This window comes from Lithobates pipiens, unplaced genomic scaffold (genome assembly GCF_037356315.1).
Source record: "Lithobates pipiens isolate NorthernLeopardFrog02 unplaced genomic scaffold, aLitPip1_a1.2 Scaffold_8, whole genome shotgun sequence".
NCBI classification, from domain to species: Eukaryota; Metazoa; Chordata; class Amphibia; order Anura; family Ranidae; genus Lithobates; species Lithobates pipiens.
In genome coordinates, this window is record NW_027507903.1 from 462,763,084 (window position 1) to 462,777,148 (window position 14,065).

The 14,065-nt window shown below is 43.6% G+C and overlaps 1 protein-coding gene across 3 annotated transcripts in view; it reads left to right on the forward strand.

The window, feature by feature from the left end:
- FERRY3 (FERRY endosomal RAB5 effector complex subunit 3) overlaps positions 1-14,065 on the forward strand; it is a 119,438-nt gene that overhangs the window by 11,901 nt on the left and 93,472 nt on the right. For 2 of the 3 annotated variants that reach the window (XM_077468504.1, XM_077468503.1), the window contains exons 3-4: positions 1,364-1,509; positions 9,835-10,016. In XM_077468504.1, coding sequence (XP_077324630.1) covers positions 1,364-1,509; positions 9,835-10,016 — 328 coding nt within the window. Of the gene's footprint in view, positions 1-1,363; positions 1,510-4,454; positions 4,552-9,834; positions 10,017-14,065 lie in introns of those variants that run through there. The other variant, XM_077468505.1, reaches the window with a different exon arrangement.

Here is a 14,065-nt window from a genome sequence, read left to right on the forward strand (position 1 = left end):
ACTACAGGGAGGTAGAGTGGTAGCAGAAGACTGCAACAACAAAGGATAGTCAGGAGATGGCCAAAGGTCGGGGTAACAAGCAGGTAAGGATAGTCAGTAACAAGCCAAGGTCAGTAACTGGAATCGGCCATAGAAAACACAGCAAGTCGCACACGAAAGCCAAACACACAATATTGATCAGCAGGGCTGGTTTGCAGTGCACAGGTTATTATAGAGTTCCCTGATAGGGGCTGGGGTGGAGACATGCTTTGAGAAGAGATTACTTAAGCAGCCAGGTGAAAATTCTTGGCCTCTTAAGCTGAACACATGGAGAGGTAAGCTGACAGACGAACATTACTGCATATCTATGACACAATTTCAGTACAGCAGAGGAGCCTGTGCAAGACTGAAAAGAATGCTGAAGTTCAGCTCTAAGGTATATCTAAAACAAAAATGTAATACATTGCAGCTTTACCGGGCCATTGATGTGATGGGAGGCAAATAGATAGGTCCTCACAAGAATCGCCCTACATTTAATGATACTCAAGGTCTCCCTTCACTTTAGAGAGATGCCCTCTCACTTCCTGTTGTGTTTCTGGAAAATGTAAGGGCCGGTTCACACAGCGATGCGATGCGAGGCGACACGGCTCGCCTCGCCTCGCTCCCGCAAGTCGCCCCCGTTCAGTACTATGGAACCGTTCTGAGAGGAGCGACTCGAGTCGCTCCGACTCAGAAAAAAGGTTCCTGTACTACTTCTGGGCGACTTCGGGGGCGACTTGCATTGACTTCTATACAGAAGTCCTCTGCAAGTCGCCGCTGAGATCCCCGCAGGTCGCGGCGATGCAAGTCGGAGACGCCTCGCCGCGCCTCGCTGTGTGAACCGGCCCTTACTGATCATTAGGCAATGAAAAATGTTCCTCTATAACATGTTTTTTAATGTGTAAACACATTGTCCTGTTCTTCCTTCTTTTTTTTTTTTTTTTAATGGTGTATGTGTAAACTAATGTTTTGGATGCAGCTTTTTTGGTTCTGTGGTACATTCAGTAATGCATGTTTACGCACCTGTGTGATTGTCTCCATTAAAAACAATGCAACTATGTTCGGATCCATGAATAAAAGTTGCTTGCAAATGCATTTTTTTTTTTTTACTGCCGTGTTACTAAAGCTCAAAGCTTTAGTTTAGTTAAATTTTATTTTTAGTTAAATATTTTTTTGCAGGGCTGGGTAGGAAGAATGCCCAATTGACTGAACTAAAAATGTGCTCATGTTTACTTCATAAGGTTTTCATAACCCATGCAACTGCTGCCTTTCACTCCTGGATAAAGAATCTTTCTCAAATTAACACCTCTGAGAAACTCAAGTGCTTTTCTTTCTCTAATGACAGATCTAAAAAAATCCCTCTGTCACTTTGTGGAAGAGGAAACCATTAAAGACTTTGACCGAGAAGCAGAGCAGGCCCTGGAGGCTGTGAGGTCAGGTGAGGTGGATGCTGGGACATTGGCCAATGCCTGGATGAAATCCTATACAGAGGTGAGAGAGAGCAGAGGCTGTATATAGCACAAAGGCGAGAATAGTTGCCGGCCTTGCATCGCTTTCATAGCTGTTTTTTTTTTATTTTTGCTTTTGTTTTTTTTGTATAGTATGCTGGTTTCCTAGACCATTTTAGGACACTCCTAAGAAGATAGAGGTGCCATTGACCTAATTCACAATACTGGCGCCATGTTGTAGTTTGAAAAAAAATTATTGATATGGAGAATTAGATGGATAAATGCACTTTGGTTGGGTCTACACTATATGCTCAAATGTTTGTGGACACCAGATAATCAGACCTATATGAGCTTGTTGGACACCCCATTCCAAAACCATGGGCATGGAATTGGCCTCGCTTTGCAACTATAATGGCCTCCAGTCTTCTGGGAAGACTTTCTACAAGATTTTGGAGTGTGTCTATGGGATTGTTTTGTCCATTAAGGCAAAAGAATATTTGTGAGGTCGGGTACTGATGTTGGATAAGCAAACCTGGCCAATCAGTGATGTTGATACTCTGTCACAGGCCACTTGAGTTCCTCTACCCCACGCCCATAAAATTATGTCATTACGGTGCTGGGTTTGTGCACCGTTGTATAGTCATGTTGGAACAGAAAGGTGCCTTCCCCAAACTGTTACTACAAGGTTGGACGTGTGCAATTGTCTATAATGTCTTTGTTGTAGTAATAACAATACTCTTCACTTGAAACACCTGAAATCCTTAATTTGGAGGGGTGTCTAATTTTTCTATATAATGCATTTGATTCCATTTTCTTTTAAAGTATTCTATTTTTGATCAGAAACATTTTGCAGAGTTAGAGGTGCTTAGAATCCACCCAGATCAATACAGTGCCTTGCAAAAGTATTCACCCCCTTGGCTTTTTACCAATTTTGCTACATTAAGGCCTTTAGTTCAATGGTTTGTTTTTTTATCTGAATTATATGTGATGGATCAGCACACAATAGTTTAAGTTGGTGAAGTAAAATTAGAAAAGCATATATTTTTTCAGAAATAAAAAACGGATAATTGGCATGTGCGTATGTATTCACCCCCTTTGTTATGAAACCCATAAAAAGCTCTGGTGCAACCAATTGCCTTCAGAAGTCACATAATTAGTGCAATGATGTCCACCTTTGTGCAATCTAAGTGTCACATGATCTGTCATTACATATACACACCTTTTTGAAAGGCCTCAGAGGCTGCAACACCTAAGCAAGAGGCATCACTATTTAACCACTTGCTTACTGGGCACTTAAACCCCCCTCAGTCCCAGACCAATTTTCAGCTTTCAGCGCTGATGCACTTTGAGTGACAATTGCGCGGTCATACAACACTGTACCCAAATGAAATTTTTATCATTTTTTTTCCCACAAATAGAGCTTTCTTTTGGTGGTATTTAGTTACAGCTCGGAGTTTTATTTTTTGCTAAACAAACAAAAAAAGATGCAAAAAAAAAAAAAAAAAAAAATCATGTTTTAATAGTTTGTTATAAAATTTTGCAAACGGGTCATTTTTCTCCTTCATTGAAGTGCGCTGATTAGGCGGCACTGATAGGCTGCATTGGTGGGCACTGATGGGCTGCATTGGTGGGCACTGATGGGCTGCATTGGTGGGCACTGATGGGCTGCATTGGTGGGCACTGATGGGCTGCATTGGTGGGCACTGATGGGCTGCATTGGTGGGCACTGATGGGCTGCATTGGTGGGCACTGATGGGCTGCATTGGTGGGCACTGATGGGCTGCATTGGTGGGCACTGATGGGCTGCATTGGTGGGCACTGATGGGCTGCATTGGTGGGCACTGATGGGCTGCATTGGTGGGCACTGATGGGCTGCATTGGTGGGCACTGATGGGCTGCATTGGTGGGCACTGATGGGCTGCATTGGTGGGCACTGATAGGCTGCACTGGTGGGCACTGATAGGCATAGTTAAGGCGGCACTAATGGGCACAGATAAGGCGGCACCGATGGGCAAAGATGGGCACAGATAAGATAGCACGGATGGGTGGCACGGATAAGTGGCACGGATGGGTGGCACGGATGGGCACTGATAGGTACCACAGATAGATGGGACTGATGGGCACTGATAGGTGGCACTGATAGGTGGCTCTGATAGGTGGCACTGCTGGGCACTGATGGGCGGCACTGCTGGGCACTGATGGGCGGCACTGCTGGGCACTGATGGGCGGCACTGGGGTGCAGCACCTTTGAGGCAGATTTTGGGTGGCACTGTGGGTGGCACTGCTGGGTGGCACTGCTGGGTGGCACTGTGGGCACTGCTGGGTGGCACTGTGGGCACTGCTGGGTGGCACTGTGGGCACTATGGGCACTGCTGGGTGGCACTGACAGGGGGGCACTTACTTTATTTCAGGATGGCACTGCGGGTGGCAGGTGGGCACTGGCAGGGGGCAGGTGTCCACTTGAATTGTTGGCCGTGATCGGGACTGATGTCCCGAACACGGCCGCCGGCGATCGGCTTTTTTTTTTTTTCTCCTCGCGCTGTCAGCGCGAGGAGGAATACTAGCCGATTACCGGCTCCGTTTTATCACATGATCAGCTGTCATTGGCTGACAGCTGATCACGTGATAAGGGGTCGGGATCGACCCCTTACACGGATCGGTGATCAGGCGAGTCTCACGGACTCGCCGATCACAGAGCGCGCCGCGCGCGCCCCTCAGGGGGCGCGCAGGCCGCTCGTAACCGGGACGACGTCAATAGACGTAGTCCCGGCAATCTAGGTCCGCGCTAATGCCGTCATTCGGCAATAGCGCGGATCCCAAGTGGTTAAACACTGCCATGAAGACCAAGGAGCACTCCAAACAATTAAGGGATAATATTGAGAAGTGCAAATCAGGGTTAGGTTATAAAAAAAAAAAAAAAAAAAAAATCCAAATCTTTGATGATCCCTAGGAGCACCATCAAATATATCATAACTAAATAGAAAGAACATGGCACGACCGCAAACCTACCAAGAGACGGCTGCACACAAAAACTCACGGAGCAGGCAATGAGGGATTAATCAGAGAAGCAGCACAGAGACCTAAGGTAACCCTGGAGGAGCTACAGAGTTCCACAGCAGAGACTGGAGTATCTGTACATAGGACAACAATAAGCTGTATGCTCCATAGAGTTGGGCTGAGTGGCCAGAAAAAAGCCATTACTTTCAGAGAAAAACAAAATGGCACGTTTTGAGTTTGCGAAAAAGGCATGTGGGAGACTCCCAAAATGTATGGAGGAAGGTGTTCTGGTCTGATGAGACTAAAATTTAACTTTTTGGCCATCAAAGAAAACCCTATGTCTGGCGTAAACCCAACACATCACATGAGCCAAAGAATACAATCCCCACAGTGAAACAAGTTGGTGGCAGCATCATACTGTGGGGATGTTTTTCAGCAGTCGGGACTGGGAAACTGGTCAGAGTTGAGGGAAAAATGGATGGTGCTAAATACAGGGATATTCTTGAGCAAAACCTGTACCACTCTGTGTGTGATTTGAGGCTAGGATGGAGGTTCACCTTCCAACAGGACAATGACCCCAAACACACTGCTAAAGCAACACTTGAGTGGTTTAAGGGGGAACATGTAAATGTGTTGGAATGGCCTAGTCAAAACTCAGACCTCAATCCAATAGAAAAGCTGTGGTCAGACTTAGATTGCTGTTTACAAGCACAAACCATCCTCCTTAAAGGAGCTGGAGCAGTTTTGCAAGAAGGAATGGGCAAAAATCCCAGTGATAAGATGTGGCAAGCTCATAGAGACTTATCCAGAGCGACTTGGAGCTGTAATAGCTGCAAAAGGTGACTCTACAAAGTATTGACTTTAGGGGGGTGAATAGTTATGCACATTGTTATTTTGTCCTATTTGTTGTTTTGAAGATGTTTTTTATTTTTATTGTGAAGCAAAGTTGCGGGCATGTTCTGTAAATTAAATGATGCAAATCCTCAAACAATCCATGGTTATTCCAGTTTAACATGAAAAATGCCAAGGGGGTGAATAGTTTTGCAAGGCACTGTATATTCTACTAGGGATGGGCAAACTGCTCGGCCTGAGCATAGGTTCGGGCTGAACTTTATTTTTTCGGCTGTTCTGCGAACATCGAACAATATGTGGTGTTCGGGGAAAATTCGGAACACCATTAAAGTTTATGGGACATTAACATGAAAAATCAAAAGTGCTCATTTTAAAGGCTTATATGCAAGTTCTTTTCATAAAAAGTGTTTGGGGACCTGGGTCCTGCCCCAAGGGGCATGTATCAATGCAAAAATGTTTTTAGAAAGCTGCCGTTTTTTCGGGAGCAATTATATATATATATATATATATATATATATGTATATATATATATATATATATATATATATATATATATATATATATATATATATATATATATATATATATATATATATATATATATATATTTTTTTTTTTTTTTTTTTTTTTTTTTTTTTTTTATGCTTAAAGTGAAACAATAACAATGAAATATTTATTTAAATATCATGCCTGGGGTGTGTATAGTATGCCTGTAAAGTGGTGCATTTTTCCCATGTTTAGAACAGTACCTCAGAAAAATTACATTTCTAAAGGAAAAAAATTGTAATTTAAAACTGATCGCGGCTGTAATGAATTGTCGGGTCTCAGCAATATAGCTGTTTTAAAAAAAAAAAATGGAATTAATACATGTCCCCTGGGGCAGGACCCGGGTCCCCAAACACTTTTTTTATGACACTGAACAAGTTATATTTTTTCATGTACGTGTCCCATAGACAGTGTTCGTGTGTTCTGCCAAATTTTTTGACTGTTCATATGTTCTGGTGTGAATCGGGGGTGGGGGGGGGGGGTGGTGTAAGGCGGTGGGTAGGGGGGTGTGTTCGGCCCATCCCTATATCCTACATAGTATTGTCAGAAAAAAAGAGCAAACGAAAGTGCCAATTATGACCACTAGGTGGCGAAATAGGTTTATATTACAATGATACCTGTATATTGTAACTATAAAACGTAATTACATTTTGATTTGTATATTTGAAAAATTTACCTCCATGCTATCAAAACCTGCATTTAGCACCCCTCCAATGCCTGGTTGTGTGACCATGGTGCCTCATACAAGAGGGGGGGAATCACTGTTCGGCAGAGCTGTGGACTGACTAGCTCTGCTAGACTATCAGTCCCTCATGCCCCTTCAAGACTAGGTCTAGTGTAATTTAGGCCCAACTCCACAAATTACTGCAAGAGTTAAATGCTTGTTAACGCTTGAGGGTCAGGAACAGACTGTAAGGCCCTGTCACATCTGTGCAGTTTTGGTGAACAAAATCGTGCTGGCTGCATCTTTGATGTAGTTCATATGAAATTGCACAATATATAGAGTTCAGGGGTAATGCATGTGAATCAAACCTAATACTACCTTGCTGTGGCTGGCTTTATCCATCTGTTTGAACGGTCCCCTTAAGTCTCTTCTGTAAGGTGCTCTGGTCAGCATTGGCACAATGTCATTAAGCACAAGCAGGGCCAATAGTGGTGAAAGCAGCATGGGACCGCCCACAACCCAGCATGGAGGAGTGCACCAGAGCGAAGAATATGGCTGCCTCTTCCATGTTGAGCCTCACGATGATGCACATGCACTACATCATTGGGGGGGGGCGCAGTACAACTGCCAAAAATTTGAATAGACTGGGGGCATGTTGGTGATGCAGCACATGCATTGCAAAGTACCCTGCAGTCTTCTGGGACCCGTGTTGTGGGCATCTCAGGAGGCCATTGGCACACTATACATCATTCTGGCCAGAAATAAGGAAATGTGGGGAGAGAGATCCCCAAAAAAATGCAATTCTAGAGGCAGACAGGTGGGAAATTGATATAACGTTGCTAGGAAAGGTAAAGTTAGGCTCTAACAAGCAATTAACTCCTGCAGTGCAAGGGTAGTTCTCTCTTTGGAATTCTCGGAGTATGGCTTTGAAACTGTACATCAGCATAAGTGATGGGGAAAAAAAAAAATTGCAGGAAGTTGAAGGTTATTTGTTGAAGATTTGTAACCCTAACTGCTGCATCACCAGCCGTCCCATTCACTTTAATGGGACGGCCGGTAATGCGGCAGCGACACAACAATGTGAGGGACATGGTGGCAGCAGGTGATTGGATGCCCACTAACAGGCACTGCCATGATGGATCTGAAATGACAGGTGCTCTTTAAATGTATGGACTTATTCTTGCTGGTAATTAGAATCTTTAATATTTGCAAACAAAATGTAAGGTTTCCTATTTGGAATAACTCATCGGTGAGTCAACAGCAGATCAGAGGAGGAGCCGCTGTGGGACAGATGACAGTTGCTCTTTAAAAACTATGATTTAAATCAAGTCGATTTAAAACCAGCCTTTTTACTAGTGATTTTAAATTTAAATCCACCCTGGCTCCAACTAAATAAGTCTCCCAACCAATAATATATATTAAGTCATATATATAAGGATATGCAGGAATCATCATCATCCCTATACAGTATAGCCTATTGTGAGGGGTTTGCTCGGCAGCGAGTGTGTGTGACCCCCCTGGATGGGTTCACAACACAAAATCAGGCACAGCAGACAGGGTTGTAGGTGCAAAAAAACAAAAGATGCGGTTTATTTATGCTAAATGCAGTGAAACGTATAACAGCCAAACAAAAATAAAACATGAAAATAAATCCTGGTCAGCTTGACCTCTAATTACACACTTAGATTCCCTGTCTAACAACTGAGTGCAGCCTTGTGCTGCACCAGTCCCTGTCTCTGTTGTAGATGTTTGCCACACAGGCGTTAACTCCACCGCACAGAACAGGTGTCACACTCCCCAGTCTATACAACACAAAACTGGTTCCAGGATGGAGCATCTCCCTAAGCATGCTGGGGTTTTTTGTAGAGGTCTTAATGAGCCCACTTACTTCAGCTGGGCTCATTAACTTCCCCTCTAGTTGTAAAAGTCTGCATAAAGCCTGAATCTAGAGCACACATATTTCCCATCCTGGATACAACCAGGTGACTTTACCTGTGTGCTGCCACACTATATAAACAGTGGCAGATAATTCTAATGTGGAAAAATATATAAACATATGCATCACTAATACTAGATTATTTAAGTCACAGCTGAAAAGCAGCATCAAAAGATGTCATTTTAACTATAAAACGCCAGACATACCTGTGGAGAGTCACATTAGCAAAAGTGCACCCCACACAAAAAAAAAAAAAAGAGAAAAAAAAAAGATAAGCTGACAACAAACCCAATTGGAGTAATCGCACCAGATGGAGGTAGTCTCCCTGGATAAATGATCCTTTCAGAATATTATCAACACACTTGTAGTATGGCACATATAGGTAGAATGAACTGTGGGAATGAAAAAGACACAAACAGGGAAACAAACACAAGAGGGCGCCACCATCTAGGCGTAACGATTTATTTGAAAAAGTATAAAAGACAATAAAAATGCACTCGTTAAAGTGGATCAAGGCTTGTCAAAAACCAAGGAGCTGCATCCACTTCACCTGGTGTTTCCTACCACTCTCCTGGCCCTGTTAAATGAAGGTTGGGTTCTAGTCGGCGCAATAGCTTATTTATTTTCTTTGGTAATAAACAGGGAAACCCCTATCATACATATTATGTGTCAAAAATGTTTAAATATCCCTAGAATCATAATCCCCCAGGCAACAAAGCACATATTGCTCCCTAAAAGAAAACGTGAGCTCCATTTTTAAGCTGTGGTTAAACATATCAAAACTGGCTTCCCGGCAAGTTATCAAAACGTGTCTGGTCCATCAGTAACGGTGCCTGCGGCACATGAGCTAAGGGCGGCATGCCTTCTAAAGAGGGAGGAAAATCCCACCTCTGCCTCTGGTCCCCCACACCTCGCCAAGAACTGCCAAGCAGAATGACGGCAAGACGTTCTCGCATACGTCTGACGCAGTTCCTGTGGAGAGATGGAAGTGACCTCAAGATTCCCCAGAAGTCGGTCCCGCTGCCATCAGTTACTATGTTGGATGAAAAGACCAGGTTTGCAGTCAGCGTACCAATTCATCCCAAAGTGCAGTCTTTAGTAAATCAACCCCTTTGTCTTTTCGGAGATGACTGCACAGGAGCACAGTCATGCTGGAACAAAAGAGGATCTTTCCTAAAATGTTACCACAAGGTTAGAAGTGCTCAACTGTCTAAAATGTCTTTGTATACTGTAGTATTATCAGTCAATCTTTTACATGGGAGGCCATCATACTTTTGGTCATATAGGCAGGTTTGATGGTCGGGTGTCTACAAAGCTTTTGACTATACAGTAAATATGAGTTGAAAAATGTCTTTTCCCTTCCCCTGCTGTAGACAACACTGGAACATTCCCGTCCGGAGGAGCCTAACTGGGATGAAGACTTTGCTGATATTTATCATGATCTCATCCATTCCCCGGCTTCAGAGACTCTGCTCAACCTGGAGCACAATTACTTTGTCAGCATTTCTGAGCTGCTGGGGGAAAGAGATGTGGAGCTGAAGAAACTACGAGAACGGTACTTTTATTTTTACAGTCCCAACCAATGTTACTGTATTGGATTATCAGATTCCCAAATCAGTAATATGTTTTTTTTTTTTATGATTATAAAATATACAGTCGGGACTATGAATTATTTAATCCCCTGAAGATTTTGTACATTTTCCCACTTACAAAGAAATGAAGAGTCTATAATTTTTATCATAGGTGTATTGACAGAATATCAACCAGAAAATCCAGAAAAAATACATGGTACAAATGTTATAAATTGAGTTACGGTTCAGTGAGTAAAATAAGTATTTGATCCCCCTACCAACCAACAAGAATTCTGTCTCCCACTGATTGGCTACAGTGTGTTCTCATGTGGCACACAGCTTTAGTCCTTTCAATTTAGGAAGGAGCTCCTAACGACCATTCGTTATGTGTATAAAAGACACCTATCTACAGAATCTTTCTTCCATTCAAACCCACCATCATGAGCAAGACCAAAGAGCTGTCAAAGGACATCAGGGGCAAGATTGTAGACCTGCATAAGGCTGGAATGGGCTACAAGACCATCGGCAAGAAGCTTGGTGAGAAGGAGACAACTGTAGGAGCGGTTATTTGCAAATGGAAGAAATACAAAATGATCATCAACCGCCCTCGGTCTGGCGCTCCCTGCAAAATTTTGCCTTATGGAGTAAGAATAATCATGAGAAAAGTGAGGGATCAGCCCAGGACTACACAGGAGGAGCTTGTGAATGATTTTAGAAAAGAATAACCCCCCCCAGAGGGGATGGGATTTTAAGGGCAACAATGTATGATGGTAAAAAAAAGTTTTATTAAAAAAATTACATATATAAATAATTACAACAATACTCAAAATGTATAAAAACAAAAATGGTGGTATTGGTAGATTCTCATGTAGATCCGGACAGCCCGATGCGTTTTGGGACCAGTTATATCCCTTCATCAGGGGTACTTGTCAGGAAGAGAGTCCTACTGTATAACAAAAATTCAAAAGAACATTGATAAGTAATATAAACAAATGATCTTTGCTAACAATTGAAAACTAGAACAATCCATTGGTAACCCAATACGCCGCCATAGATTGAAATTCTGTAGCATTCACAAGGCCCCCCACCTCAAGAAGGCACAAGAACCATCTGTAGTTTGCCAATGAACATCTAAATGATTCAGAGAAGCATTGGGAGAAAGGACTGTGGTCCGATAAGACCAAAATTGAGCTCTTTGGCATTAACTCAACTTGCCGTGTTTGGAGGAAGAAAAATGCTGACTATGACCGTAAGAACGCCATTCCTACAGTCAAGCACAGAGGTGAAAACATGATGCTTTGGGGCTGTTTCTCTGCTAAAGGTACAGGCCGACTTTGCCACATTGAGGGGACAATGGTCAGGGCCATGTATTGTACAATCTTGGATGAGAACCTTCTTCCCTCAGTCAGAACACTCAAGATGGACCCAAAACATATCGCCAAGGCAACAGGAGTGGCTTAAGAAGAAGCACATTAAGGTCATGGCGTGGCCTAGCCAGTCTCCAGACCTTAATCCTACAGAAAATGTATGGAGGGAGCTGAAACTTCGAGTTGCCAAGCGACAGCCAAGCAAACTTAAGGATTTAGAGAAGATCTGTAAAGAGCCAAAATCCCCTCCTGAGATATGTGCAAACCTGGTAACCAACTACAAGAAATGTCTTCCCTCTGTGCTTGCCAACAAGGGTTTCTCCATCAAGTACTTGTTTTGCTTGGGGATCAAATACTTACCGTATATACTCGAGTATAAGCCGAGATTTTCAGCCTCTTTTTTGAGGCTGAAAGTGCCCCCCTCGGCTTATACTCGAGTCATCGCTGTCTGCCTGCTCGATCAGCGTGTCGAGCAGACAGACAGCGGCCATTCTATTCTAATTCAAAAGCCGCGCCTCCGGCTCCGCCTTCGCCTGTGATAGGCGGAACACTGAATTTCCCAGCAGCCTGTGTTCCGCCTATCACGGACATCCGCTCATCCTCGTACTACGGACGAGGATGAAAGGATGGCCGTGATAGGCGGAACACAGGCTGCTGGGAAATTGTGTTCCGCCTATCACAGACAGGGAGGCGCGGCATTTGAACAGGAAAATGGGCGCCGACGAAGAGCGGTGATCCTGGGACGGGACCGGACGGAGGCTCGGCTCGGCTCGGCTCGGGACGGGACGGGACCGGACGGAGTCTCGGGACGGGACGGGACCGGACCGGACGGAGTCTCGGGACGGGACGGGACCGGACCGGACGGGACCGGACGGAGGCTCGGGACCGGACGGAGGCTGGGGACACAGGTAGGCTGGACACACAAGGCCTCACACACACACACACACACACACACACACACACACACATGGATGGACACACACACACACACATGGATGGACACACACACAGGGATGGATGGATGGATGGATGGACGGACACACACACAGGGATGGATGGATGGATGGACACACACACACAGGGATGGATGGATGGATGGACACACACACACACAGGGATGGATGGATGGATGGACACACACACAGGGATGGATGGATGGATGGACACACACACAGGGATGGACAGGCATATCTCACCCTCGGCTTATACACGAGTCAATAGGTTTCCCAGTTTTTTGGGGGTAAATTGGGGGCCTCGGCTTATACTCGGGTCGGCCTATACTCGAGTATATACGGTATTTTACTCACTGAACTTCAACTCAATTTATAACATTTTATATCGTGGTGTGTGTTTTTTATTTTTATTTTTTTTCTCCTATGATTACAATTATAGACCCTTCATTTCTTTGTAAGTAGGCAAACTTACAAAATCTACAGGGAATCAAGTAATTTATTTCCCCACTGTAGCATATTCCCTTACTGATCCAAGTCATAAGAAGAAAAACGCCCTCTCTCTGGAAGGATGTAAACTTGAGTCTGAGCAATTTTTGGTAGGATAACACCCATATTAGGACACTAAACATTGTTTAATTATTAATGGTGTGACTGCAGCCAGGTTTTGGATATGTAAATGTTTACTTTTTTTAATAGCAGTCAAGGAGCTTTTAAATTGCATTCTAAAAAACAGAATATACATATATGTATATGACCTGTTTTACCCACTAAAGGATTTATATTTTTGTTCATACAGTTTTGTTATTTACACAGCTCTGCCACACAGAACAACCCTGTCTGGCAGGGCTGAAGGCCTATAAGTCTTGCCTGTACAGTCACACTTCCTTTCACTCTGCTCTGGCCTCCCATCAGCATGTCTCTTCTTGGCACATGAGCCATGCAGCACAACTGACTGGCTTATTTTGCTGATTCTTCCTCTCCAATTCTATGCTGTGCTGTACAGAGACTGAAAGAAGCTAAAATTCAGGTACTTGCACTGCTAGCTTTTACAAAAATTCATGTAATAATGAATATTTTATATCTGTCTGGAAAATAAAATGTAAGGGTTTTTTTTTTTTTTTTTTGCATAGAGTGGGGAATGGCTAAAGAATGTTACCCCAATATTTCATATTCCTGATATGTGTATGCTGTACTATGTGCTTGTGTTAAAAGCTATCTTCTTCTCTTCGTATTGCTTCCCTTTTCCTGCTTTCCTATTCCTATTCCAGTTTTCCTGCTTTCCTATCCCTAACTGACCACACCAGATATCCTTTCCAGTGTGGTAAGTTTTCTGGCTGTTCGGGGAGATTAGCCTGCCCGTCCTCCAGTGGCCATGACTTGTGCTGGCACTCCCCTTGCATAACCATTTACTGGGAAGATCATTGAAATGCTGCTTCGCCACCCCCACCTCTCTAAGACCCTTATGCAGCTGAGAACAGAGGTTATAAGATCACTGATAAAGGGATGTATATGTAGATGGATATCTCGGCTCTCACAAAAGTGAGTACACACTTCACGTTTTTGTAAATATTTTATTATATATTTTCATGTGACAACACTGAAGAAATGACACTTTACTACAATGTACATGTACAGGTGAGATGACACTTTGCTAACATGTACTGTGACCTACTGAAGCAGAGCATGACCCCCTCCTTTCATAGACTGGGCTGC